Source organism: Sinocyclocheilus anshuiensis, unplaced genomic scaffold (genome assembly GCF_001515605.1).
Source record: "Sinocyclocheilus anshuiensis isolate Anshui unplaced genomic scaffold, SAMN03320099.WGS_v1.1 scaffold1137, whole genome shotgun sequence".
Lineage (NCBI taxonomy): Eukaryota > Metazoa > Chordata > Actinopteri > Cypriniformes > Cyprinidae > Sinocyclocheilus > Sinocyclocheilus anshuiensis.
In genome coordinates this window covers 301,062-326,150 of record NW_015558597.1, presented here as the reverse complement: position 1 = coordinate 326,150, position 25,089 = coordinate 301,062, and the positions used below count along the sequence as shown (strand labels likewise).

Here is a 25,089-nt window from a genome sequence, read left to right as displayed (position 1 = left end):
TTTATTTTGGCCGGGGCTACGGGAAATGTTTTATATAATAATAATAATAATAATAATAATAATAATAATAATAAAACATTTTAAATTGAAGAATGATATTAGGTAGAATGATTTTGGTGTTTCAATACGGGATGGTTTTAAACAAAAATGCTTTAAAATGGAAGAAAGTGTAAATAAATTTGTTTACACTTTTAAATGACCTTTTTTTTTGGTCGACCCAGACTTTTTCTTTCACTTCTCCTACATAATGAATCAGGGACACTTTCTTTCTTTCTTTTTGTGTGTACAATTGTTATATTATATATATACACGTCAAACACGTCAAACGAGTTGTTCCAAAATAGTTAATAGTTGGTTATGGAAATGAGAAGTGACACATCTGCTAGTTTGAGTCCAAGAGATGACACGTTTGAACGCTGATTTTAAGATTTTCGAGACATCAAGAGCGTGAGTATCTTATACTTGAAAATATAACTTTTCTGAATTTATTTAGTTAGTTAGTTACAGATAGTTACTAGTTAGTAAAGCCACTTGATCAAGTTGATATACAGTAGGCTTCGAAAATGTACTAATGTTAAACATTTCAAGTAGTCATAGTTACTTAACTGAAAAAAATATATATATATTATTATTAAAAAAAGGGGAGGGGGGGACATTTTAAAATTACGTGACGCAACGTCTTTAGTTTAAATGATAGCCGACCAATCAGTTTCCAGTTTCAACATCGCTTTAGTGCGTCATCGATGCTTGTGGAATAAACAACAGCAGGTGCCAAAAAAGAAGGAAGTTTATACAGAATATCAACCAAATCCAAATCACAGCAGAAGGGCACAGGTCCGACTGAACGGCAGGGCCACGCATTTGCCATGAGTCGCGTGACTCTCACAGGTGACAGTTCGGTAAAGTTAGCAAGGTATTCACAGATTCGACTTTTCCGGATCCATATATCACGAGCAAAACGTTTTTACTTCACAATTGACGCCTCTTTTCTTTCGTAGTTATGTAGAAAGCGAGCTACAAGCAAGTGTTCCTCAAAACAAGCTTTCCTCCGTTCTGCACAAAATACATTGATCTCAATGCGCTGGCATCTGAGAGACAAGTCCGAAGGGACCGTCTGCAAAGTGCGAAACCCGAAAAGTGTTACTAATAAAATACTCAATAACTTCACAGTAACACGCTGTAGTGTCACCAGATTCAGTTCACACATCATGCTCTCCTGCTGGCTATGCTACAACAGTTATGTTTTGAAAATAATTGCTTTTACACATTTGTTATGGTTTTTTATTATGACAAATAGTCAATAACTTCACTGTAGCACACCGCACTTTCTCCAGATTCAGTCATCACTGTTCTCCTGCTGGTTATACTACAACACTTATTTTGATAATAATTGCTTTTGCATATTTTTTATGATTATTTAAAATGAAAAAAAAAAGTAATTACCGTCATTGTTATTGGACAAAATAGTCAATAACTTCACTGTAACACACTATATTTCCCCCAAATTCAGTTCACACATCACTGCTCTCCTGCTGGTTATACTACAACACTTATTTCGACAATAATTGCTTTTACATATTTTCTATGATTATTTAAAATGAAACAGTCATTACCTTCATTGTTATTGGACAAAATATATGCTGAACAAGAGCTCGTTCTTTTGACAGCCAGAAAGGAAAAATTGAAATCGCATCATATGACCCCTTTAAACCACATTAAGCTGTTTCCTTATAATGGACTTCTATGGAGGAGAAAACGCTTAATGTGATATTATTCACTTTATCTGTGGAGGAAGGGCTCGTTCTTTTGACAGTAGTTAGTGTTTATTACAAGTAAGGTTTGACAGAAATTTGGGTTTCCCTGGTCGGTGATTAGGTACGTTAAGCGTTTTTCACGTTAAGCGTTTTAGAATGTCCCCAGATGTTAACCTGGGCCTTTCCATCCATGTAAAGCCAGTGTTTGTGATGATCACAGTCTGCGTGCTTTGGTCAGTTGATGTGCGATTGACAAGAGTTTTGTGGGTGATCGGAGAGATTATAATGCGTCATTAATCATCTGTTGATCTGTCTATTGACTATTTTAAAGGGGTCCTATTAAGCTCTTTTACAAAGTCTTGATATTGTAACCACTCTAAGTTCGTCTGCCTTGGGAAAGCTAGCGTGTCTCCGACATAGTGATAATAACACTCGTTGCCTTCTCTAGTGCAGCTCAACCAGGTCTCGTCCCATTCATCGATATTTGTGATATCACAAATCCCAGAAAATATGCGTTGTAGTCCAAGCGAGTCGTTCGTTGTAGTTTTTGAAAAGTGATATCTGTTAAATAAAATATCTCCTTTTGAAGTGGACTTTGAGCTTTGTAACTTTGCAGATCTTTTTATGCTCAAACAGCAACATTACAGACTAACTAAAGTTGAAAAAGTGAAAAAGCATAATAGGACCCCTTTAAAATATCAGACGATGACATCTGTGTACAGCAGCATAGTTAGCAGATGAATTAAAAACCCTTTGGGATCGTTAAATATGTTTGTCAAATCTGAATTTATTTTATAATAGGCCTATGTGTTAGTAAACAGGGTGCTTTTCTAATTTGTAATTAAGATGCAGGATTATTTTATGATAATGTGTAGGGCTGAACGATTTTGGAAAATAATCTAATTGCGATTTTTTTTTACCAATATTGCGATTGCGATTTAATATGCAATTATTTTTTAAAGCTCTTTATGTTCTGTATTATTCAACAAAGACAAGCTATAAATCATTGTATAGTATGACCAACACACTATTATAGATAGATTAAACATAAATGTTCTTTTCTGTAGGCCAGGCTATATGTTACGATGAAATTAGGTGATGCATGAATTGATATGATGACATTTTTATTTTACAACTACAATCACAGTATATTGACTGATTTGTTGAACTTCCAACCTGTAATAATTATGACAACATAAAGCACTGACAAATAAGCCTGCTGTTACAGCTGAGCCTCAAAGTTGACAAGGGTAATAAAAAAATAAAAAAAACTCTAGTATCTCAATTACACATTAAGTGGTCCACTTTACCCGAATCCTCCCTGTAGCAAAGGATTACTCCACATTGTGACTGTCAAAATTGACCCAGTTTAGTTGTTGCAACTCTATGCCGTCCATCTGTTTGTCCAGATATTTTGCTGGGGAAAAGCTACAACTAGTTGTGATGAACTAGTTGAGAAGCACTTCACTTTCAATTATTTACTTCAAATGGACACTGAGATAGTAATAGGTATCTTTTTTTTTCATGGATAATTAAAACAGCTGATTTAATCATTTTATCATGAGATCAATCATGATCATTTAAATGTATTTAAAAAATAAAAATGCATTTTTTAAATGTAAATTTTTAAAAGTAAATTTCAGTTGTATCACAATCTCATGCACTTCTGAGGCTTTGTGGCTGGGGGAAAAATCTTGCTTTCAGATTGTTGAAGAAAAGTCGTGCAACATGATTTTTAGAAGAAAATGATATTGCATTATACTAGGGGATTATAAAAAAAGCTGAAGATTCAGATTATTAGTACATTGCTTGGCTATTCATTTGAACCAAAATGTTTGAAGTTTTCATTCACAGCCTTTAATTCTTTCATTTGGCTTTATGTATAAAAGTACTATTTCAGATTGTTAACAAAGCCACATATACATCAGAAAATACAATGTATGGTTTAAAACTAGTGCTTGATAAATTAACCATTTATTTGATCTAACTACACAGACATTCTTGATTGAATCATTTTATGAACTGCTTACAGAAAATGACTTTAAGATAAATACATAACTTTCTTTAAAAACTATGTGTTACAGTACAACATGTTTCTATGGTCAATCAATGTATAATTTCTTCACATCTATTCTTCATTTTTAGTGACCTTGTCTATGTTTTTCAATCAACAGAAATGATTATATTTTAGATATTACATCACAGAAATTCAGTCATTTGTTTTATTATGATTTGTTTCATTAGAAAATGATTAGTTAAGGAGACATAATCAGTCAAGAATTTTGAATTATATTTGTTTAGATTTCTGATAAGACAAATAGGTCGATTTCGTTGTCTTTTTAGTAGTAATCATGGAATATAAGAAAGAGAAGACGCTAGTTCAGGGAACTCGGCAGCGCTTCAGCTAGTTTTGTATCTACAGTCCTGTACAGTCCACCCTGCAGGAAGCCAGTTTACTCAGAGGCAGCAGTAGTGACACACACAGGCTGGGAATAGGTGCTCTGGATGTTGTTGTTTTTGGCAGACACGATGATGCAGTAACGTGTTGCAGGTTCAAGGTCAGTAACTGTAGCAATCTCAGTCCTGTACACGGACACAACCTCCTTTGGCTGTTCTTCGGTGTCCTCGTATACAATCAGAGTGTAGGACTCCGCCCCTGTCACCAGAGACCACTCCACCTGTAGTGACTGTCCTGTCACAGAAACCCTCGCCTCAGGAACAGCCAGCTCCTCTGCAGTACAGTACAACAGCATTTGATTAACAACAACTTCAACCTGCTAGACATCTAAGATCATTTTCATGACAATGAATCGCATTTCTGCCAAATTCTCATTACTCTAATGCAAAAAAAATGACACTGTAATTATTATATATTTAAACTCATTACAGTTATAACATTATATATTTATATATATTTACAGTTATGAGAATTTGAGGGAAAATGTGCTTATTTGTAATGAAAATAATGCAAAAATATTATGAATGGTCCTAAAATAGACTTCATTTTCTTTATGCAAAACATTCTTTCTTTCTTTTAGGGATGGGCGATACCACTTATTTTGTTTTCAATACGATACCGATACTTTTAAAGGCCAGTATCGTCGATACCGATACGATACTTCTAAACTGAACTTTTAAATTATTAAATTACTAAGAGTAAAATGGGTAATGATATCCACTTTATATTTGAAACGCATTTTAACATTCACTACGCCTTAATTGCAACTTATTAGGTTATATTTTTGTTTACACATGGTTAAAATATGTTTGTTTACTGTAGTGGTAACCATGCAAATCTACAAATACTATAGCTGAACTACGTTCACTTTAGTAAAACCATGGTTCATTTTCATAAGGGACTGCAGTGACAGGCTGTTGCATGCATAAAATGCAACCTTTTTTATTCTGACAGTGATTTATACTAACAGAATTACAGAATAGAACATGATCAAGATGAACTTTTAATGTTCAATTTAAATAAATGTAATTGCACAAACTATGTAGGCTACAATTTCAGTTTATTTATTGTGAAACTCAATCATATGTTTTTTTCTGTCCTCTGATAAGCATGTTCTGGGCTGCTGTTCCCAAAACCATAAATGCTTTCTTATGATACTTTTGGGAAACGCAGCCCTGTTTGAATGTACTGTCAGCAGTGAGTGAATGCTCTCTGTGATTGATTGCTTCTGTCTTGCAGCATTTGCATGTGTTCAGATGAGCAGGAAAATAGTTCTATCCTACACAATTATTCGCTAACATAGATTATTCGTCCAATTCAATGCATATTGTACGCATTACTTTTTTTTTTTAATAAACAAAACCACTGGTAAATAAAACACCTTCGTATCGATATTTTTTATTTAAGTATCGATACTTTCGATACTCGCATCAGTATCGATATATCGATACTTCAGGATCGATATGCCCATCCCTTCTTTCTTTCTTTCTTTCTTTCTCTTTCTTTCTTTCATCAGTTCTTCCTTCCTTCCTTCCTGTCTCTTTCTCCCACACCCCTCACCTTTCTCATCCTCATAGAATGTTTAAAGCCTTGTATATTTTTATATGCTCTTAATTATTGTGCAAGTAAGCTGAGAATGAGTCTGTAGTTAATCTCACCAGGAATCAGTGATGCATATATCTTCGCAAATTCCACATTTCTCTTCCGACGGTTTAAGGTTTGACCTGTAAAAACTATGCGTCAAAATATGTTTTGTTTTGCACATGCAAAAATCAAATAACGTAAATGCCAAATACTTAAACTTAAACACATACTGAATTCAGGGTTTAAATAACAGCTAATCTCTATTTCCAAGAAGAAGAAAAAAAAAACGTTTACATTTTTCTCAGTTCATTAAAAAATTTAATAAATAAATAAATAGTCAGTACAACTTCAAGCTACATTATGTAACACTACGTGTTTCTTGCAAGAAATGTAGAGTGGGTACAAAAAAAAATGTGTTCAAAACCTTTTTATTCTGACAGTGTATGATTTCTATTAACATTACAGAATAGAACATGATCAATATTATCTTTCAACGTTAAATTTAAATAAATGTAATTGCACAAACTATGTAGGCTACAATTTCAGTTTATTTATTGTGAAACTCAATCATATGTTTTTTTCTGTCCTCTGATAAGCATGTTCTGGGCTGCTGTTCCCAAAACCATAAATGCTTTCTTATGATACTTTTGGGAAACGCAGCCCTGTTTGAATGTACTGTCAGCAGTGAGTGAATGCTCTCTGTGATTGATTGCTTCTGTCTTGCAGCATTTGCATGTGTTCAGATGAGCAGGAAAATAGTTCTATCCTACACAATTATTCGCTAACATAGATTATTCGTCCAATTCAATGCATATTGTACGCATTACTTTTTTTTTTTAATAAACAAAACCACTGGTAAATAAAACACCTTCGTATCGATATTTTTTATTTAAGTATCGATACTTTCGATACTCGCATCAGTATCGATATATCGATACTTCAGGATCGATATGCCCATCCCTTCTTTCTTTCTTTCTTTCTTTCTCTTTCTTTCTTTCATCAGTTCTTCCTTCCTTCCTTCCTGTCTCTTTCTCCCACACCCCTCACCTTTCTCATCCTCATAGAATGTTTAAAGCCTTGTATATTTTTATATGCTCTTAATTATTGTGCAAGTAAGCTGAGAATGAGTCTGTAGTTAATCTCACCAGGAATCAGTGATGCATATATCTTCGCAAATTCCACATTTCTCTTCCGACGGTTTAAGGTTTGACCTGTAAAAACTATGCGTCAAAATATGTTTTGTTTTGCACATGCAAAAATCAAATAACGTAAATGCCAAATACTTAAACTTAAACACATACTGAATTCAGGGTTTAAATAACAGCTAATCTCTATTTCCAAGAAGAAGAAAAAAAAAACGTTTACATTTTTCTCAGTTCATTAAAAAATTTAATAAATAAATAAATAGTCAGTACAACTTCAAGCTACATTATGTAACACTACGTGTTTCTTGCAAGAAATGTAGAGTGGGTACAAAAAAAAATGTGTTCAAAGCTGTGTTCATGCACTGCGGTAAATGAGGAAATTGCATTTCCATCCAAAATCAATGCAGAACAAAAAAATCATATTACATCTGGGCTTAGCTATCATTTTTAGCTTCTAGCTTAGCTATAATAATTATGCTTTTCTTACCAGTAGCTACTCTAGATTCAAGACTCTCTCCTGCACTGTTCCAGGCTGTCACAGCAACATTAGAGGCCTGCAGGCCAGAGACCTCACAGCTGAGGTTTGAGGTGAGACAGACAGGCACCCTGCCGTCAGAGCTCAGCTGGTAAACCCTGTATCCTGTGGTAAGAGCTGAGGACCTCCAGACCACTGTGGCGGAGGAACTGTCACCTGTGAAGGTGACATTCATCGGTGGACAGGGCACTGAGGGAGAGTACAGAGTAATAGATCAAGACAGAGAATATTTCAGCATGTTCTATACAAACTTCTTATTATTCTGAGATCTTCTTTTGAGATCAGTCTGCCTAATATAACCTTTGACTATGAGTTTTTAAACCTTTTTTTCTGACATTGAAAGTTTGACTGGTACCTGTGACACCAGTAACAGCCTGAGATGGTCTGCTGATCCCAGCTGAGTTTTGTGCAAGCACAGTGACACTGTAAGAGGTGCTACAGGGAACAGGAAACTCAAAGTAGTTGATGTCTGTCCAGTAGGATGACACGCCCATAAGGGACTCTGGGTTGTCCTGGATATCGCCGGTCACTCGTACCAGGTACGTGACGTCAGGACAGTCCACAAAATTCCAGTAGACCCTGACGAGAGTGGCATCAACCATCAGATGGGTCCTCACCCTCACGGTGACAGGAGCACATGGGACTACAGGAGAGATCAGCAGAGGGTTAATTAGTAATAGAGTAATGCTGTCAACTCGAATAATTGCGATTAATCGCTTTCAAAATAAAAGTTTGCATTTACATAATATATGTGTGGGTACTGTGTATATTTATATATAGAAATACACACATACATGTATATATTTAAGAAATATATGTAATATATTGTGTACATAGAAAAAAGTCTTAGATCTTTGAGTTCAGCTCATGAAAAATGGGGGCACAAACAAAAAGTGTTGCGTTTATAATTTTGTTCAGTGTATATAGACATAAATATACACAGTACACATCTTAAGTAAACACTTTTTTGTAAACTTTAATTTTGGATGCGATTAATCGATTTGACAGCACTATAATAGAGTAATTATTGTTCATTATTTATTGAAAATTATTTTCATTAATTCAAATAAATCAAATATTAATATGAAATGAAAAACATAAAAAATGTTGAAGTATTAAAATGACTAAAAATGAATTTAAAAAAATAAAGCCAACATATATTTACAAACACTAATAAATGACAAATGCACAAATGCAATAACAAAATTAAGATACTCTAAAAATATTAAAAATATTTGAAAATATTAAAACAAAAGCTAATGTAAAATTATACTATAATAGTATATAAATAATAATATAACAGTGATTAGTAAGGATTTTGGTAACACTTTATTTCGATAGTCCACTTTAGACATTCTATTAACAGTAAGTAACTTTGCAACTACATGTCAACTAGCAGTTAGTAGAGTATTAGTAGACTGTCTGCTTAATATCTTCTAACACTTTCTTTGTCAACTTATTCTACTAACCCTAAACCTACCCTAACAGTCTACTCTGAGAGTTAGTAGACATGTAGATGCAAATTAATGAGAATTAGTTGACATGTAGTTGACATGTAGTTACAAAGTCACTTATAGTTAGTAGAATGTCTAAAGTGGACTATCGAAGTAAAGTGTAACCAGGATTTTTGTTGGTTCAAAAGACACTTGATTAGGGTTTTTCAGTGTCAAGAAAACAATCACTTTAACTTAAGAGCAAAATACATTATCCACCAACTCTCATTACTCATCCACCAATTTTCAAATTGCTAAATGTGAGAAAAGGATATATAAACTGGACACATAGATTACATTAATTATTGCTACTTTGAAATATGTGAAAAATGTATATGTGAAAAAAAATTTGCATAATTGAAAATTTCCTGAAAATAATGTTGCAAGAACACAAAGAAATATCATTATTGGTATGCAAAATCGAATTTTTGCAGTAATGTAAATATCATACTAAAAACATGTATAACGGGTTTGTGTTTTAAGTTGTATACCTGCTCCCCTCTGGATTGGCACAGTGAGGGAACTGTTACAGGTTCCATCTGAAGCCAGCGCACTGAAGTTGTACAATGTCCCACAAGTCAGTCCGTGAATTCTACAGGACGTGCTCGTGGTGTCGCAGTGAAGCGTGTGCCCATCCATGGTTTGAGCCGTTGTGAAGTACTGCAGAGAACCTTGGCCCTCCACCCAAGAGAGTGTGGCAGTCCCAGTGTCACACTGCACTTCCACAATCATGTTCTGTGGCTCACAGGGCACTATGTAGAGCAGAACAAGTACAGTATGTCATGAATTTCACACCAAAATATAATGCTTTTCATGTTGTCTTCGAGCCAACATGTGGTCTCACCAGTATAGAAGGTGACCTGCTGACTGGCCAGACTGGTGCAGTTTCCAGCCGAAGCGGTTATGCTAACATCATAAATCTGTCCGCAGTGCAGGTGAAGCAGAGTGCAGTTGTTTGCGGTGCTTCTGCAGGTGCGGACATCTCCGTCTCTACTGCTGGCTGTGAGTGAGTATGACTCGGAAACCAGGGAAGGTGACCATGCTGCCGTCATGCCGTTTGAGTCACACACTGGGTTCACAGTTATATTCTGAGGAGCACAAGGTGCTGTAAGAGAATTAAATAGAGAGGTTATACTGAAGGTGGGTGTGAATTATGCAGATTTTACATAGCTCTCAAATCTCACACATATGCAGTGTGCCTTGATGCGAAAACTTAAGTGTCGTGTTGAGTAGTTGTGTACCTGTGTGCGTCTTAAGAGGGGAACTCCGCAAGCTGCTGCATTTGTCGGAGGACGCAGAAATTATAATGGTGTACTGCATTCCACACTTCGCTCCGGAGAGGTCACAGAACGTGCCAGTGCTGTTGCATATCAAAATGCTTTGGTCATGACCTTCAGCTGTGGCCACATAGAAGGAAGATCCCTCATTCAGCTGCCAGCTAACTGTGATTTGGCTGCTGTAACAGTTCGTATGTGCAGTGATGGAGGTGAGGGCACATGGAGCTGCAGACAGAAACGATAGAGATCAGTGACTGTGATGACAGATTCGGACAGTTTGGTGGATGTAGCTTGAAAGCTAGTCCACATCTCAAAATGGAAAACAAGGATGTTTGAGTGTGTTTGCACCTGTCTGAATCTGGAAGGCATTGCCGGGTGCGCTTCTGCAGAACGAGTTCACAGCAGTAATGCGGAAGGTGTACGTGGCTCCACACAGCAGGTCGGGAACATTGCAGTGCAGATCTGTGGCTGAGCAGCTGGAGTTGGTTCCGCCCCTTTCCACTGCCAGTACAGTGTAAGACTCCGCCCCCTTTGCTTGTAGCCAAGTCACCCAAGCTGAGTTAGTAACACAGTCCAGGTTTCCTGTCTCTCCTTGAGGAACACATGGAGCTAAAAATACGCAAATACAGTCTGTTAGCTTGCTAGCATCAATAGGCATTTCCACACACACATCCTTTGCAGTAAATTTACCTGTGTTTTTCTTTATTTTCTGTGACAATACAGTACAAGGAGCCTCTTAACTTTAGATGTTAACTGTGTCTTAGTTGATTGACAGAAATGTCGGCTTTCCCTTGTCTTACACTGGACATGAGCAATGCAACAAAATCAATACTGCCTACATTGGATACAGCACGACGGTAAACAGATATCCCGATCCATTTTTTATATACTTCATATGCCTGCTGCGAGCAGCGTTTGGATGAATATGGAAATATTCAAAATAAACACAACAAATGTAGGAAAACAGCAGTTAAGAAAGCATCTGATCATAGCGATGTGGAGGTTTGCACAAGCCTGCAATCAGCACTCCGGTAAAGTTACGTCACATTTATTTATAAAATATTTTATGCATTAGATTGCTTTAAATCAAGCAGCTTTACAGTATTAAACATGGAAAAAAAACAGTGTCAGTGTCGCTTTCAATTAGAATTACAACTTGATTTTCTGTTATAAATGAGCTCTATATGTACATGAACGAAACTTGATATTTTAACGGATTGCAAAAGCTGAATAATTGAACAAAGCCTACTGATTAATCTGTGAAATAATCGACGATTAGGCAATTAATCGTTAGATTAATTGATTATCAAAATAATAATTTGTTGGAGGCGTAGACAGCTTCAAAACATTGTTTCAAACTGCAGCAAAACAATGGGATGTAGACATGGTGGTACTGTAGTTTCAAAATCTCCTGACCTTTTCAATGGGTAATAAACAATTTTAGTTTTCAGTTCTCTTTAGTAAATAATTTCTCTTCAGTTCAGAGAATATTGTCTAAAAAAATAACATGTCCAAAATGACATTTGCTGTCATTTTGTTTTATATCGGTGGACTGCTGGTAATTGTGTGTTGTTGTGAAGATTACCTGAGGTGACATTAACAGCTGTGCTGGGCTGGCTCTCACAGCCACCCCTGACAGATGTTACAGTGACAGAATATGACTCTCCACATGGCAAGCCACTGATTGAACAGCTGGTGCTAGTGGAATCACATGACAGGAAAGCTCCTCCACTGGTTTCTGCTCTCACATGGAAAGATTCTGCATTTGGATTGGCTAGCCATGTGACAGTCATGGAGCCAGCAGAGCAGTTCACCTCAACATCAATGGTCTGAGGAGGACAGGGCACTAAAAAAGAAAAATACCTTTCATACACCTGTTCTAATGAGGTTTAGAATTTACTTAAACTCTTAAACTCACCAGTATGCACTTGTGTGAACAAACTTTCTTCGCTGTTGCATGTGTGGTCCATAGACAGCACAGACACATTATAAGTCTCCCCGCAGAGCAGATGCTCTAGGTTACAGTGTGTCATGCTGCTATTGCAGTAGACCATATGGGTGCCGTCTACAGTGAGACCCTCTGCCTGGTAGGACAACGCCCCACTGGCACTTTGCCACGTCACAGCCACAGAGTTAGACAGGCAAGCAAGAGAAGTCTGCACATTGGTAGGTGCACATGGAACTGAGGAAGAGGAAGAATATGAGGCGTATATCAGCTGTTTACATCACAAAAACTACTGTCTATAAATTTGATAGCAACACAGTGCTGTTGCTGTATAGCAGTGCCAGAAACACTGCCATATTCTGCATTCCATGTTGCTGAAGAAGTATAATATGGAACAATTCCTAACCTGACTGTAACTGTGAAAAGGCATTTTGGCTGTTACAGTGGCTGTCCTGGGCGGTGAGTGTGAGGTTGTAGGCTTGGCCACAATGCAAGCTGACTAATCTGCAGCTGGTGGTGGGGCTGCTACAATATGTTTGGTGCCCATCTGGACTGGATGCTTGGACCAGGTAGGAGGCAACGTGGTCTCCTTGTTCCCAGGACACTACACCTGTGTGGCTGCTACACTCCATTTGAGCGACGATTCCATGTGGCTCACACGGAACTGCTCAGTCACAAAAAAGTTGATCGTAAATATAATAAAAGAAATGGACAAGCAAAATTTTGTTCATTTCAATGGGTATTCAAATATCTGTGAATTATGTGTGTACAGTCATCCTACCTGTGTCCAACTGTACACTATTACTCGGTGTGCTTGTACACACGTGGTCGGAGGCAGTCACGCTGATGCTGTACGTGAGTCCACACAGTAGATTACTAAACTCACATGTAGTGCTACTGCTGTTGCATGAAGACGCAAAGCCCCCGCTGCCCTGAGCGACAGCAGTATAAGAGAGAGCTCCTTGGCTAGGCTGCCAGGACACATCAACCACACCAGATCCACAGCTCAGGTTTGCCTGAATGTGGTTGGGAACACATGGCACTGGGGACAAAATGGGAATTAATATTTGGGTCATTCTACAGTCGTGGTGGGAGATGCTAGCACTCACTGTCATAAGGATAAAAGTTCAGCTGCATTGTATTGTGTTTTATTAGGGGTCACCAACCTGAATGGAGTGTTGTGATCTCACTCCTTGAAACATTACAGTGGTGGCCAATGGCAAGCACACTGACATTGTAAATGGAACCGCATACAAGGTTAGGCATAACACAGGAAGTATTTGTGCTGTCACATCCTGTCATCTGACCATCTGTGCTAATGGCATGCACCTCGAATGATTCTGCCCCTGAACCAGGATTCCACTGCACATGGGCAGAGTTTGAAGAACAGAGCAAATTTGACTCCACATTCTCAGGTGGACAGGGTACTGTTCATATGAGAGAGAGAGCGAGAGAGAGAGAGAGAGAGAGAGAGAGAGCAAAAAGTTGGAGAAAGATAAGCTTTGTCATGAAACAGAAATCAGTATATAATAATATATATAATAATGTTAGAATTATTACATTGCTACATGTAGGTATTGCATTTTAATAAATTTTCTCCTTCCTACCCGATGCCACTGTCAGGGCTGTGCCAGGCATGCTGTGACAATGTCCATCATATGATACCATAGTAACATTGTATGTTTGTCCACAGGCTAGTCCCCTCAGTTCACAGTTAGTGGAGTTGCTGGAGCAGGTGGAGACGAGTCCCTCTGGTGTCCTGGCATCAACATTATAGGAAATAGACCCATCAGTGGGTGTCCACTGCAGCAGTACAGAGTCAGAGTAGCACTCCAAGGTTGTAGCAGTAACCTCCGGGGCACAGGGAACTAGAGGAAACATATAATAATAACATTCAGTAGAATAATATATAAAAATCAAAAGATAGAACAGATTTCTTTTAATCTAAAACAACAACAACACAACTAGACAAGCATAAAAATACCTGTGCGGAAGATTTCTGCCTGACTGGGCAAACTGGAGCATTCATCTCCAGCAGCAATCACCTGAACAGTGTAATTATCTCCACAGATGAGATCACTAAGTGTGCAATGTGTAACAGGCCCAGAGGTCTCACAGGACATGAAGTTAAATGTTCTGCTCCAGGCATAAGCAACGTAGTGCAGTGCCCCCAAGCTTGCATTCCAAGACACATGTGCCTCAGCAGTGGCACAGTCCAGCACCACAGACACACCTGTAGGAACACAGGGCACTGCAAAAGAGAGAGAAAGAGTCATCTTAATTCACCAAAGCCAGGAGAATATGAAAAGAAAATCCCTGTATGTTGATGGCATAACTTTACTGACAAATGGAAAAGTGTAAGCTTCCTTGAATTTGTCTTTGTGCAATTTAGTTGAATAGAGCAGTGGTTCCCAACCACATACCTGGAGAACCCCTAGCAGTGCACATTCTGCATGTCTCCTTATTCAAACACACCTGATTCAACTCACCTGTCCATTAGTAGAGAGTACAAGGACTGAAATGGGCGTGTCAGACAAAAGAGAGATGCAAAATGTGCAGTGTTGGGGGCTTTTAGATATCAGTCCGCATATGTGATGGACATTGGTTATGATCATCATTGGTATCTACTTTGAAGGCATCTTGAGTAAAACTGCTTCATATTTAACAAAGCATATACAAAACACTTGAACCGGAAGCGACGAGACCCGGTTAACAGAATACGGAAGTCTGTTGCACATAATCCCTATAGAGCCTGCCCCGACCCAGATTCTACTCCATGATAGATGTTTGATGCTCATTTCCCAAGATGGTTTAATTATTATAGAGAAGATGAAAGTCTGAAACAGTTATGTTGTTTCTTGATCATTTGGGATGATCACATCCTGAGCAAATAATGACCAACTGTAGAATGGGAATGGGACACCGAGAACCATCTCAGACAATCAGGTGTCAGAACTTCATTAACATATAGACCAGTATGTTCTGTTAAGGGTAGTAAACTGTAACTGTATAAAAGGTTTGAGCTTAGGATGTCTGGGGTTCATTCATTCTGAACCCAAGGTACTACATATACTTTTTCACTGCTATGCTGGAATAAACATCGAGATCTTCAACATCCTCATCATATTTTCTTACACCGATTAGAGTCCAGGCTTTACTCAGAATATCTATGCTAAGGCTAATTAAGTTCCATTCACAGTGGGATTTGATTGCTGAAAATTGCAGGAGAAACTTCTTTGTGAATGCGAGCCATTTTTTTCTACAAATGATCCAGAATTTTTATGTGGCTTAAGTGCTTTAATGTACAGTATAATACCTGTGCTGAGACTTGTGTATTTGTGTCTTATATTTATGTTGTCATTTGTTTGCTTGCATTACCTGAGTTAAGAAAGCTCAGCGCACTGGGTGTTGAGTTACATTGGCGACTGGAGGCAATCACGCTAACATTGTATGTTTCACCGCAGGACAGTTTGGGCATGCCACAGCTCGATGACCAGGACATGCATGTTCCCACAGGCCCATCTGGGCCATGAACTGTCGCTGTGTAGTATTCTGCACCTTCTGCTAGCTCCCAGGATACAGTAGCAATGTTGGAGATGCAGTCCATAAAGCCAACGACAACTGCTGGAGTACAGGGCTCTGCAAGAAGACAGAATGACATAATCCAAGACATTCACAAGTGGGACAGTGTTATGCCAAGCCTGTGCTGTCCTTTTGAAAGCTAAAGTGTTAGGTACTTCTTTTGACACCATATCTGTGTGTGTGTGTGTGTGTGTGTGTGTGTGTGTGTGAGTGAGTAAGAGGGTCCTAACCTGTCTTCAGTACTGAAGCATTACTGGGGTGGCTTCTACATACATTTCCCACCGCTTGCACAGTCAGATAGTACGGCTGACCACAGTTGAACTCAGAGAATTGTGCACTTGTGGCATTTGTTGAGAGTTCCACCCGGTGACCGCTATTAGATTCTGCAGACACCAGGTACATCTCAGCATTTTCAGTTGCTTCCCAGGTGAGGGAACCCACTCTCATGTCACAGTCGAAAGAGGACACCAGTTTTTGAGGGACACATGGAGCTGTACACAATACAGGCAATCTCGATCAGCCATTTGTTAGATTACCAAAAAAAAAAAGCATATAGTCACTTTACAGCTATAGAACTGCAAAGTAGTTTCAGTTATTGTTGTCTTATATATAACTCTACGTAAATTTTTCTTAGACACTCACCCATGTGGATGACTGTGCCATCACTGGGCTCACTGTTGCAGATTTGGGCATTGGCGATGACTTGGACAAAGTACATTTCTCCACAGTGCAGTTCCTCCCAGATACAGAAAGTTGTATTTGTTATGCAGACGTGCGTGTGGCCATCCTGTCCTACGGCAATGGCGGTGTAAATATCTGCGCCATCACTGCCAGCCCAGCTGACAGCTCCAAGGTTATTTTCACACTCTGCATAGGTCTCAATGTGGTACGGCACACATGGGGCTATAGAAAAAAGCAGTGATTGATATAAATGCCAGAAAGTCTTTTCTTTAGCAACTTTGTCACTTGTGAATTTGGCTTTTCTCAACAGCTTTTGAGTGTTGGGTCATACCAGTCGTAAAATGCGCAGGATTGCTTGGTATGCTGCCACAGAAATCATTTTCTCCCAGTGTTGTGAAGGTGTAGGTCTGTCCGCAAAGAAGCTCCACTGTTAGCGTAGATTCAGATGTCTGGAAGGAGTCTGCGTATCCTAGGTTGCTTGTTATATGTACGGTGTAATTTGTTGCACCTCTGCTGTGACTCCAGTTCAAGAGAACTGTATTGTTATCACATGATCCTAAAACTGTCGGTTGAGTTGGTTGACAAGGTTCTGAAGAAACAGATACAGCAGAGGTTTCACTGTGATGTTGAAGCCTAGTGAACATCAACTTTTTTTTCAAGCAAGTTTGAAATTTATCATCTGGTGTGTGTGATAATGTGGAGTCTACAATCTGGCACTTTTTGTTGCATGCTTGTAAAAAGATGAACATGACAAGTTTATGTCTTATAGTATGCTAGGGTGTACTGTGAGTGGATTGAATTCTTCTGTATCAGGGGTAGCCAGTCCTGCTCCTGGAGGGCTACCTTCCTGTAGACCTCAGTTCCAACACACCTGCCTGTTTTCTCAAGTAATCCTGAACACCTCGATGATCTCATTCAGGTAGGTTTGTTTAGGGTTAGATCTGAACTTTGCATGATGGTAACCCTCCAGTGGCCTGTTAACCAACTCTTTTGAACAAACTCTGCATTTCAGATTCAAGTTTAGAGTTAACAAAACCAAAGGAATCCCAGTTTAGATCAAGTTCAGCAGACTCACAGTCTGGAGTAGGTGCACCAGAATAAAACCTGCTTCCAGAGCAGGTTAGCCTTGTAGCTAAATTTACCATGGTGATGAATACTGCTAAAGATCAATCCATCTTCTTGAACCCAGAAAAACAGGAGTCTGCTCAAATTAAACTCAAACTAAGCTCAACCTGCGTAGCCACTAAAACCAGCTTTGTGAAATAGGCCACAGAAGCAGGGTTGGCTACCCCTGCTGTATATAGATCAAGATTAAATTTGAAGGATAGAATCATCTACCTGTTGTAATGTGTACAGTGCTGCTGGCATCACTATGGCAGTGCCTACTGTAGGCAGTGACGGTAAAGGCGTACTCCACTCCACACTGCAACCCACTAATTTCACAGCTGTCAGTTGTAGAGTTACAAACTGTATCTGCTTCTCCTGTGCTGAGGGTGGCGCTAACAAGGTAGTATAGCACATCATCTCTTTGTTCCCAAGTCACTACGGCTGTGCTAGGCTGGCACCGAAGGTCCACGTTCACATACAAGGGAGCACAGGGGCCTAGAGGTCAAACGAAAAATTAGTTCAAATTGATATTCCCGTTATCAGCTATATTCACTTTCTACAGCTACATTGCACGTGTTTTGTCCCTTTTGCAAATAATGTATATAAATATGGTTACTCACGTGTTTGGAAGGTCACTCCCGTCTCCTGAGTAACTTGACATTCATCACTGATTGCTGTGAGTCTGACTGTGTAAGTCTGTCCGCAAGCTAGTTCGCTGATACTACAGAAATTCTCTTGGGAAATGCAGGAGGCGATGTAGCCATTGTTACTGATAGCAGTGAGCTCATAGGATGCAGCTCCGCCACTCCAGGCCCACCTGAACAATGCCGTGGCATTCTCACAGTTCATGTCAACAGTGACTGAACTGGAATCTGGTAGACAGGGGGCTAGACACAAAGACACAGCAGTGATGAACAACTTGGTAGATGGCACAATTCTCTGTTATTTAAACATGAGAGCAACAAATTCCTGTTGTCATGCCAAAGAATGTAAATGGTTCCTAATTTGTCATTTCTTAGATGCCTAACCTGATGTGAAGAGAACTGTTTCGCTGTCTGTGCTGTTGTAAGTTTCTCCAATGGCGCGTACTTGGGTGCTGTAAAGCATTCCACAGATCAACCCCGTCACACTGCAGCTGGAGCTAGTTGTGTAGCAGGACAGGCTGTGTCCATTGCGACCCTCCAGGAAAGCCACATATGCCACTGCCCCCAAACTCTCCTCCCAAGACACAGTCCCTACATCACTTGCGCAATTCAGATGGGTTTGCACGTTCTGGGGCGGGCAGGGTTCTGGTGAAGCATAAAGAGTCAGTTGTTGGACGTCTGTGCAGAAAGCGCTAAAATCATTGGTAAAATTGCAAATTTAATATACCTGTGTTTAGAATAGTTGATGCAGACACAGCAGCTCCTCGGCAGACGTTGTTGTGTGCTGTCACAGTGATGTCATATGTCTGACTGCAGGACACATTATAGAGGGCACAGGAGGTGTCACTGGTGGAGCAGGACCGCACTGATCCCAGATTAGGGGCAGCCTGCGCCGTGTACATGGAAGCACCTGTACTTCTGTCCCATGACAGCTGGCCAATAGACAGGCCGTACTGCACTTCAATATTCTGAGGTGCACAAGGACCTGAGTTCACAATGAAAAGAAAGCGATTGATTATAGTTGTGCAAAATATAGTAAAGTAGTACAAAAATGGACAACAGTGCTAGCAATTGTGGGTGGTTGCAAGGGCATTGCTATGTAGTCGGGGAGGTGTTCTGAGTGGTTATCATTATGTTTTTACTATGGTGTACTGGGTTGTTACCAGGACGTTGCTACAGTAAAGGCTATGGAGGGTGGAGAGCATTGTTAGGTGGTTGCTAGGGTGTTATGTGTAGTAGGGTGTTTGTTATGGTATTGCTCGGTTGTATTCTAGGATGTGTTCCCAGTGGTTTTTGCTCACCTGTATTCAGGTGTCCACTCATGGTTGCAGTGCTGCTACAGGTTTGTCCTTCGGCTAACACAGTGATGTTGTAGCTCTCACCACAGGCCAGTCCTGTCAGCTCACAGTTAGTTTCGTTATTTTCACAGCTGAGTACATGGCCAGATCCACTTACAGCTGTGGCAGTGTATTGCATTGCCCCAGTGCCTGACTGCCACGACAATATAGCCACACCAGATTGACAGTCAATTAGTGCCCGAATGTTACGAGGCATACAAGGAGCTGAAATACAGACAAATATCTGCCAGTTAAACAATGTCATGCTACATTAAAAAAATAAATAAATAAATCAATGTACCATGGTATTCTTTAAAGTACCCTGGAGCATGTCTACCAGTGAGCGGAATTCAGAGTTTATTTACAAATGCATTTTAAATTCCAAATTAATTTCCAAATTTTAATCAAATTTAAATAGTAATTACTGAAATTCAAAGAAACGTAGTTTTCAAAAACAAACAAAACAAATTTAACATTAGTGATGTAACGATTCACTCAACTCACGATTCGATTCACGATTTTGACTTGGCGATTCGATTTTTTCATGATTTTCTTTAACAAAATGACATTGAAAACATTATACAGTAAATGAAAAGGTGTCGTTTTATTAGGCTATTGCTGCACATTTCTTTGTGAAATTGAAATATAATAAAACTAAATTAAAATTTTAAAACAAACCCCAAATCAAACAAGTTAGTTACACAAATAAAATAAATCTCTTAAAGGGGTCCTATTACGCTTTTTCAACTTTAGTTAGTCTGTAATGTTGCTGTTTGAGCATAAAAAAGATCTGCAAAGTTAAAGTCCACTTCAAAAGGAGATATTTTATTTAACAGATATCACTTTTCAAAAACTACAACGAACGACTCGTTTGGACTACAACGCATATTTTCCTGGGATTTGTGATATCACAAATATCGACGAATGGGACGAGACCTGGTTGAGCTGCACTAGAGAAGGCAACGAGTGTTATCACTATGTCGGAGACACACTAGCTTTCCAAAGGCAGACGAACTCAGAGTGGTTACAATCATACGGGTTTAAATCACGCTCAAATTGATTTGATTTTGACGCAATATTTACACTGAAGCTCGCAGGCGGCTATGGTAAGGGGCTTGTCATTTCCCGACCAGGCGCCGAGTGCTGCCAATCACAACACACACTGGCCCAGCTAACCAATCACAACACACACTGGCCCAGCTAACCAATCACAGCACATTTCGTATTTCAGAAGGCGGGCCTTCACCAATCACAACACATTTCGTATTTCAGAAGGCGGGTCTTCATTTGATACAGGAACTATTCGAGCTGTTCATGCCAGACTGGGGAGAGAGGTGTTGTAATAATGTAAAATATGTGAAAAATAACAACCTAGTATGAGAGCCTGTTCTAGTACACCCCCAAAACAAAAGACTTTGTAAAAGAGCATAATAGGACCCCTTTAATATGAACAAACTAAGGACTACATAAAACATATCTGAATGAAACAACAGACGAGCTGAATGAGACGCAGATTCACTCTCTGCCAGCAGATGGCGCTTATGAACAGCAATGATACAGTGTTTCCTGGGTTACCGCTGTAAACAAAGCAGCGCTGCGCTTATGAACACTACTTTAATATGCATTGTTCAGAGGCAAGATGAAAAGAAAATACCACGTAAACTTTTCTAAAAACAGTCAGTTCCCCTCAGAGATACATTCATATAAACTCCTACTCCAATTGTATCGCGATTTGTTTGGCACCTCAACCGATTTGAATCGTCACATATTTGAATCGATTTTCGACCGGCTTGCGGTTAATCGTTACATCCCTATGTAATATGATACAGAAATGTTTTATTGCAAAATGTCAGGGACTGTTTCTTGAGTGACTGCGTTTAATATCTTTGAATTGCTATTCAGTTTATTTTTTTATCTTCTTGTTCCAATTCAGAATCCAATTTAACATACTGTGGGGTGTGTAACCCAATGAGAATATGAATTCTGGATTAAAAACATTAAAAAAATGACTTTTAGGTAAATTTGACGTGTTTGTGTGCATGTAAATCTGTTCTCACTGCTTTCTACCTGAATGAACATCAGTGACGGCACTGGGCAAGCTGTCACAGTATCCGTCTGATGCTGTCACACTGACACGGTAGGTCTGTCCGCAGACAAGTCTGTTAACTGTACAAGTGGTGTGGTTCATGCTCTGACAGCTGGTGAAATGGCTGTTACTGTCCTCAAGTACAGCCGTGTATAAGTCTGCTCCTGCACTCTCCTCCCAGAACACAGACAGGTCGTTCCCTAGGCAGCTCACATTAGCGGTCACATGATTCGGCACACAGGGCACTGGACATGAGAGAAGTGACTGTCAGTGAATCAAATCAGTGATTGTTAGACAGATAGATTTATTAGAAACAGGAAAGTTTGAGGTTTGTCGTGAATAACTACAGTATAGTAGATATTTCCGCACCATATGGTTCATCAGTGTTTTTAATGCATTTTGCAATAAAATCACACATACCTGTCCTGATTGAAGCAGCTTGACTTGGCGGACTGGTGCAGATGCTGTCCTGTGCTATTACTGTGGCAGTGTATGGCACACCACACATCAGTGATGTGAGATCACATGACTGACCAAACCCTGAGCAGCTGTCAGAGAATAACCCATCAGCACTGAAGGCCTGGACTATATAGAGCTCACCAGCTTCATTGCTCACCCATGACATGGTGACTACATTATCACTGCAGCTAGTAATGGACACCAGACTCTCCGGAATACAGGGAACTGTGGGTTGAAATACACTGTGATGGTGGAAAAAGCATGCCCAGGATATATGGCATTTTTCACACAATAGGGTTTGAAACTCTTTAAAATGGAGTACAATTTTTTGAAACAGAAGGAGGTGCCTAGCCTTGAGGATTGTTATTTTCTATTAATTTATGAGAATTTCAGGTTTTGCAACCCCAAAATTATGCTGAATGCTAGTTCCGATAGATAAAGTGAAAAATGTATATAAAAGCAGCATTGGTAACCGGGTTGAATGATCAGTGTGTATTACCTGACCGTATGATGACCTCAAGGCTCTGAGAGCTGTTGCATGTCCTTCCCTCAGCAGTGACTGTCAGGACATACATCTGGCCGCAGGGAAGGGAAGTGACCTCACAGGAAGTGGAGCTTGCTGTGCAGCAGGTGGTCTCTCCATCTGTACGCTCCAAAGTAGCAGTGTAGCTTAATGCGCCAACGCTCTCATCCCACAACACACTCACCGTACCAGTGTCACACCCCACAGACGTGATCACATTCTGAGGTGGACAAGGGGCTGAAAGAGAAAATGAGACAGGAAGTGTAAAATTATGTAGTCTGTTTTACATTGAAAAGCATCCTTTACAAGCCCACTCTCTTGCCTGTCTCGCTCTGCAAAGTGTTGCTCATGGGACTGTCACATTGACTGTTAGATGCAGTGACACTAAAGTTGTAGAATCTTCCGCATTGTAGCTGTTCAACTGTACACTGGGTCTCAGTTGAGTTACACTGGTACACCTGTCCATTACTGTCAGTTGCTGTGGCGATGTAGAGCTCCGCCCCTGCTGACTCTTCCCATGTCAGCCAAGCCGAATCAGACAGGCAGTCCATTTCAACGTCCAACATGGGGGGAACGCAAGGAGCTTTATACACAAACACACATCCAAAAAGTGAATTTTGTGACAAACACAGATAAACAAATAGCTATTTGGTGATGTGTTAAAGTTTCATTAAATGTGACAAACCTGCCGTAACATGCTGGACTGGTGAATTCTCCCCAGTGCAGCCATCTCTTAATGGCACTACAGTCACATTATAATCCATGCCACAGGTAACAGTGATATCACAACTGGTTTCTGTGGTGTTACACATGTAATAATCGTTGTTGTTATAGGAGTAAAAGGCATGTGCGATGTAGAGGACACCATCTACACTAGAGTCCCAGGACACAGACACCGTGTTTAAATCACAGTCCAAGACAGCAAAGATAGCATCTGGTGGGCAAGGGGCTAAATAATGCAGAAAAGAAATGTTAGAGACATCCAAATATTGAAATACGAAATATTTTATTTAGGTATATACGGGTACCTGAGGTGACATGTTGCACAGAGCTTTGGGAACTGTTGCAGGTTTGACTATAGGCGACCACCGTCACACTGTAAGTCAGTCCGCAAAGGATGTTGGGAACTTGGCAGAAGGTTGTATTAGGGTCACACCCCAGCACTTGACCATCGCTGCTCCTCACTGTGGTGTGGTATCGATGGGCTTGACCTGTCTGTTGCCAGGTAACATCGAGAACAGTAGCTTGACACTCCAGAATAGTTTGCACATTCTGAGGCACACAAGGGGCTGAAGGGGACATAGAGGTCAAAGGTCACTACAAGGGGACCACTCACCTAAAGGCATAGGCACACTAATCCTGACATCAAAGAACTAGTGCATCATCTACGCTGATAGTCTCGTGGGCAGCACACTGACATATAGCGCCGTTTCGCTTTGGACAACCTGAGTTTGAGTCCTGGCTTGCGGACCTTTCTCTCTGATGCTTCCCTTCCAGTCTACTCTCTGTCCTTTCATAATAAAGGCAAAAAATCTTAAAAAAAAAAAAGAACTAGCACGTTGAAAGCAGACTGTGGTGTTGCCCCTTGTCACTTGCATCAGGGCCAAAAAGTTGAGCTTGAACATACCGCATAGACTCTAACCAAATAGCGTGTATGTTCTGTACATGCTTGAGACAAAATAACTCTCCATGCCAGCAGATGGCAGTAGTCTTTATTCGTCATTCAAAAAGGGAATCTGGAAGAGCTGTGTGTGCCCACTTGATTTTGTCATTTGTCAGCATTATATATTGCAAATGGTCATAAAAACTGTAAGTCTCACCTGTTTCAAGAATGCGAACTTCACTTCTGGATCCAATACAGTCACCATCCACACCAGAAACATAAATTTGATAAGTCTGTCCACACTGGAGGCCTGTAATATCACAGGCGAGGTGGCTGGTGTTGCAAGTCATCCTGTGACCTCCGCTGCTCTCGGCAACAGCCATGTAGGACACAGAGCCCTTAGATGTTTGCCAGGAAACGGACACAGTGTCTGAGTCACAGGATGACTGGATAGACACCTGAGTGGGTGGACATGGTGCTGAAGAAACAAAAGAACACCAAAGCAACATGCTAATCAGTAATGTCAACATTTTATTACAATGAAATATTATTTATCTAAAGACATCACATTATGTTAAATCAGATATTGTATTTAAAAAAAAAAAACACTAGGGATGTAATGATGCACCCTGAGCCGGTTGAAAATCTGTAAAATATGTGATGATTCAAGTCGGTTGAGATGTTAAACAAATCACGATACAGTTGGGGGTGGGGGGTATGAGAATGTATCTCTAAAGGGAGCTGACTGTCTTAAAGGGGTCATATGATGCGATTTCAAGTTTTCCTTTCTCTTTGGAGTGTTACAAGCTGAAGTTGCAAAGACTAAAGTCTCAAAACCAAAGAGATATTCTTTATCAAAGTTAAGACTCTGCCACA

At 39.7% G+C, this 25,089-nt stretch overlaps 1 protein-coding gene across 1 annotated transcript in view; it reads right to left on the bottom strand.

Annotated features, from left to right (window-relative positions):
- Positions 1 to 4,022: 4,022 nt before the first annotated feature.
- The window catches only part of LOC107680061 (uncharacterized), a 45,070-nt gene continuing 24,003 nt past the window's right edge, over positions 4,023 to 25,089 (bottom strand). Inside the window, exons 27-58 of the mRNA XM_016475823.1 lie at positions 24,431 to 24,691; positions 23,639 to 23,899; positions 23,296 to 23,559; positions 22,933 to 23,193; positions 22,587 to 22,847; positions 22,049 to 22,312; positions 21,610 to 21,873; positions 19,507 to 19,767; positions 18,933 to 19,190; positions 18,590 to 18,850; positions 18,182 to 18,448; positions 17,793 to 18,056; positions 16,786 to 17,043; positions 16,416 to 16,676; positions 16,004 to 16,264; positions 15,570 to 15,830; positions 14,176 to 14,442; positions 13,799 to 14,059; positions 13,358 to 13,618; positions 12,973 to 13,233; positions 12,598 to 12,855; positions 12,165 to 12,428; positions 11,832 to 12,092; positions 10,595 to 10,855; positions 10,211 to 10,471; positions 9,814 to 10,074; positions 9,461 to 9,721; positions 7,832 to 8,119; positions 7,613 to 7,665; position 7,574; positions 6,942 to 7,007; positions 4,023 to 4,485 (exon numbers count right to left, since the gene is read on the bottom strand). Coding sequence (XP_016331309.1) covers positions 4,208 to 4,485; positions 6,942 to 7,007; position 7,574; positions 7,613 to 7,665; positions 7,832 to 8,119; positions 9,461 to 9,721; positions 9,814 to 10,074; positions 10,211 to 10,471; positions 10,595 to 10,855; positions 11,832 to 12,092; positions 12,165 to 12,428; positions 12,598 to 12,855; positions 12,973 to 13,233; positions 13,358 to 13,618; positions 13,799 to 14,059; positions 14,176 to 14,442; positions 15,570 to 15,830; positions 16,004 to 16,264; positions 16,416 to 16,676; positions 16,786 to 17,043; positions 17,793 to 18,056; positions 18,182 to 18,448; positions 18,590 to 18,850; positions 18,933 to 19,190; positions 19,507 to 19,767; positions 21,610 to 21,873; positions 22,049 to 22,312; positions 22,587 to 22,847; positions 22,933 to 23,193; positions 23,296 to 23,559; positions 23,639 to 23,899; positions 24,431 to 24,691 — 7,751 coding nt within the window. The 3' untranslated portion in view covers positions 4,023 to 4,207. The remainder of the gene's footprint in view (positions 4,486 to 6,941; positions 7,008 to 7,573; positions 7,575 to 7,612; positions 7,666 to 7,831; positions 8,120 to 9,460; positions 9,722 to 9,813; positions 10,075 to 10,210; positions 10,472 to 10,594; positions 10,856 to 11,831; positions 12,093 to 12,164; positions 12,429 to 12,597; positions 12,856 to 12,972; positions 13,234 to 13,357; positions 13,619 to 13,798; positions 14,060 to 14,175; positions 14,443 to 15,569; positions 15,831 to 16,003; positions 16,265 to 16,415; positions 16,677 to 16,785; positions 17,044 to 17,792; positions 18,057 to 18,181; positions 18,449 to 18,589; positions 18,851 to 18,932; positions 19,191 to 19,506; positions 19,768 to 21,609; positions 21,874 to 22,048; positions 22,313 to 22,586; positions 22,848 to 22,932; positions 23,194 to 23,295; positions 23,560 to 23,638; positions 23,900 to 24,430; positions 24,692 to 25,089) is intronic.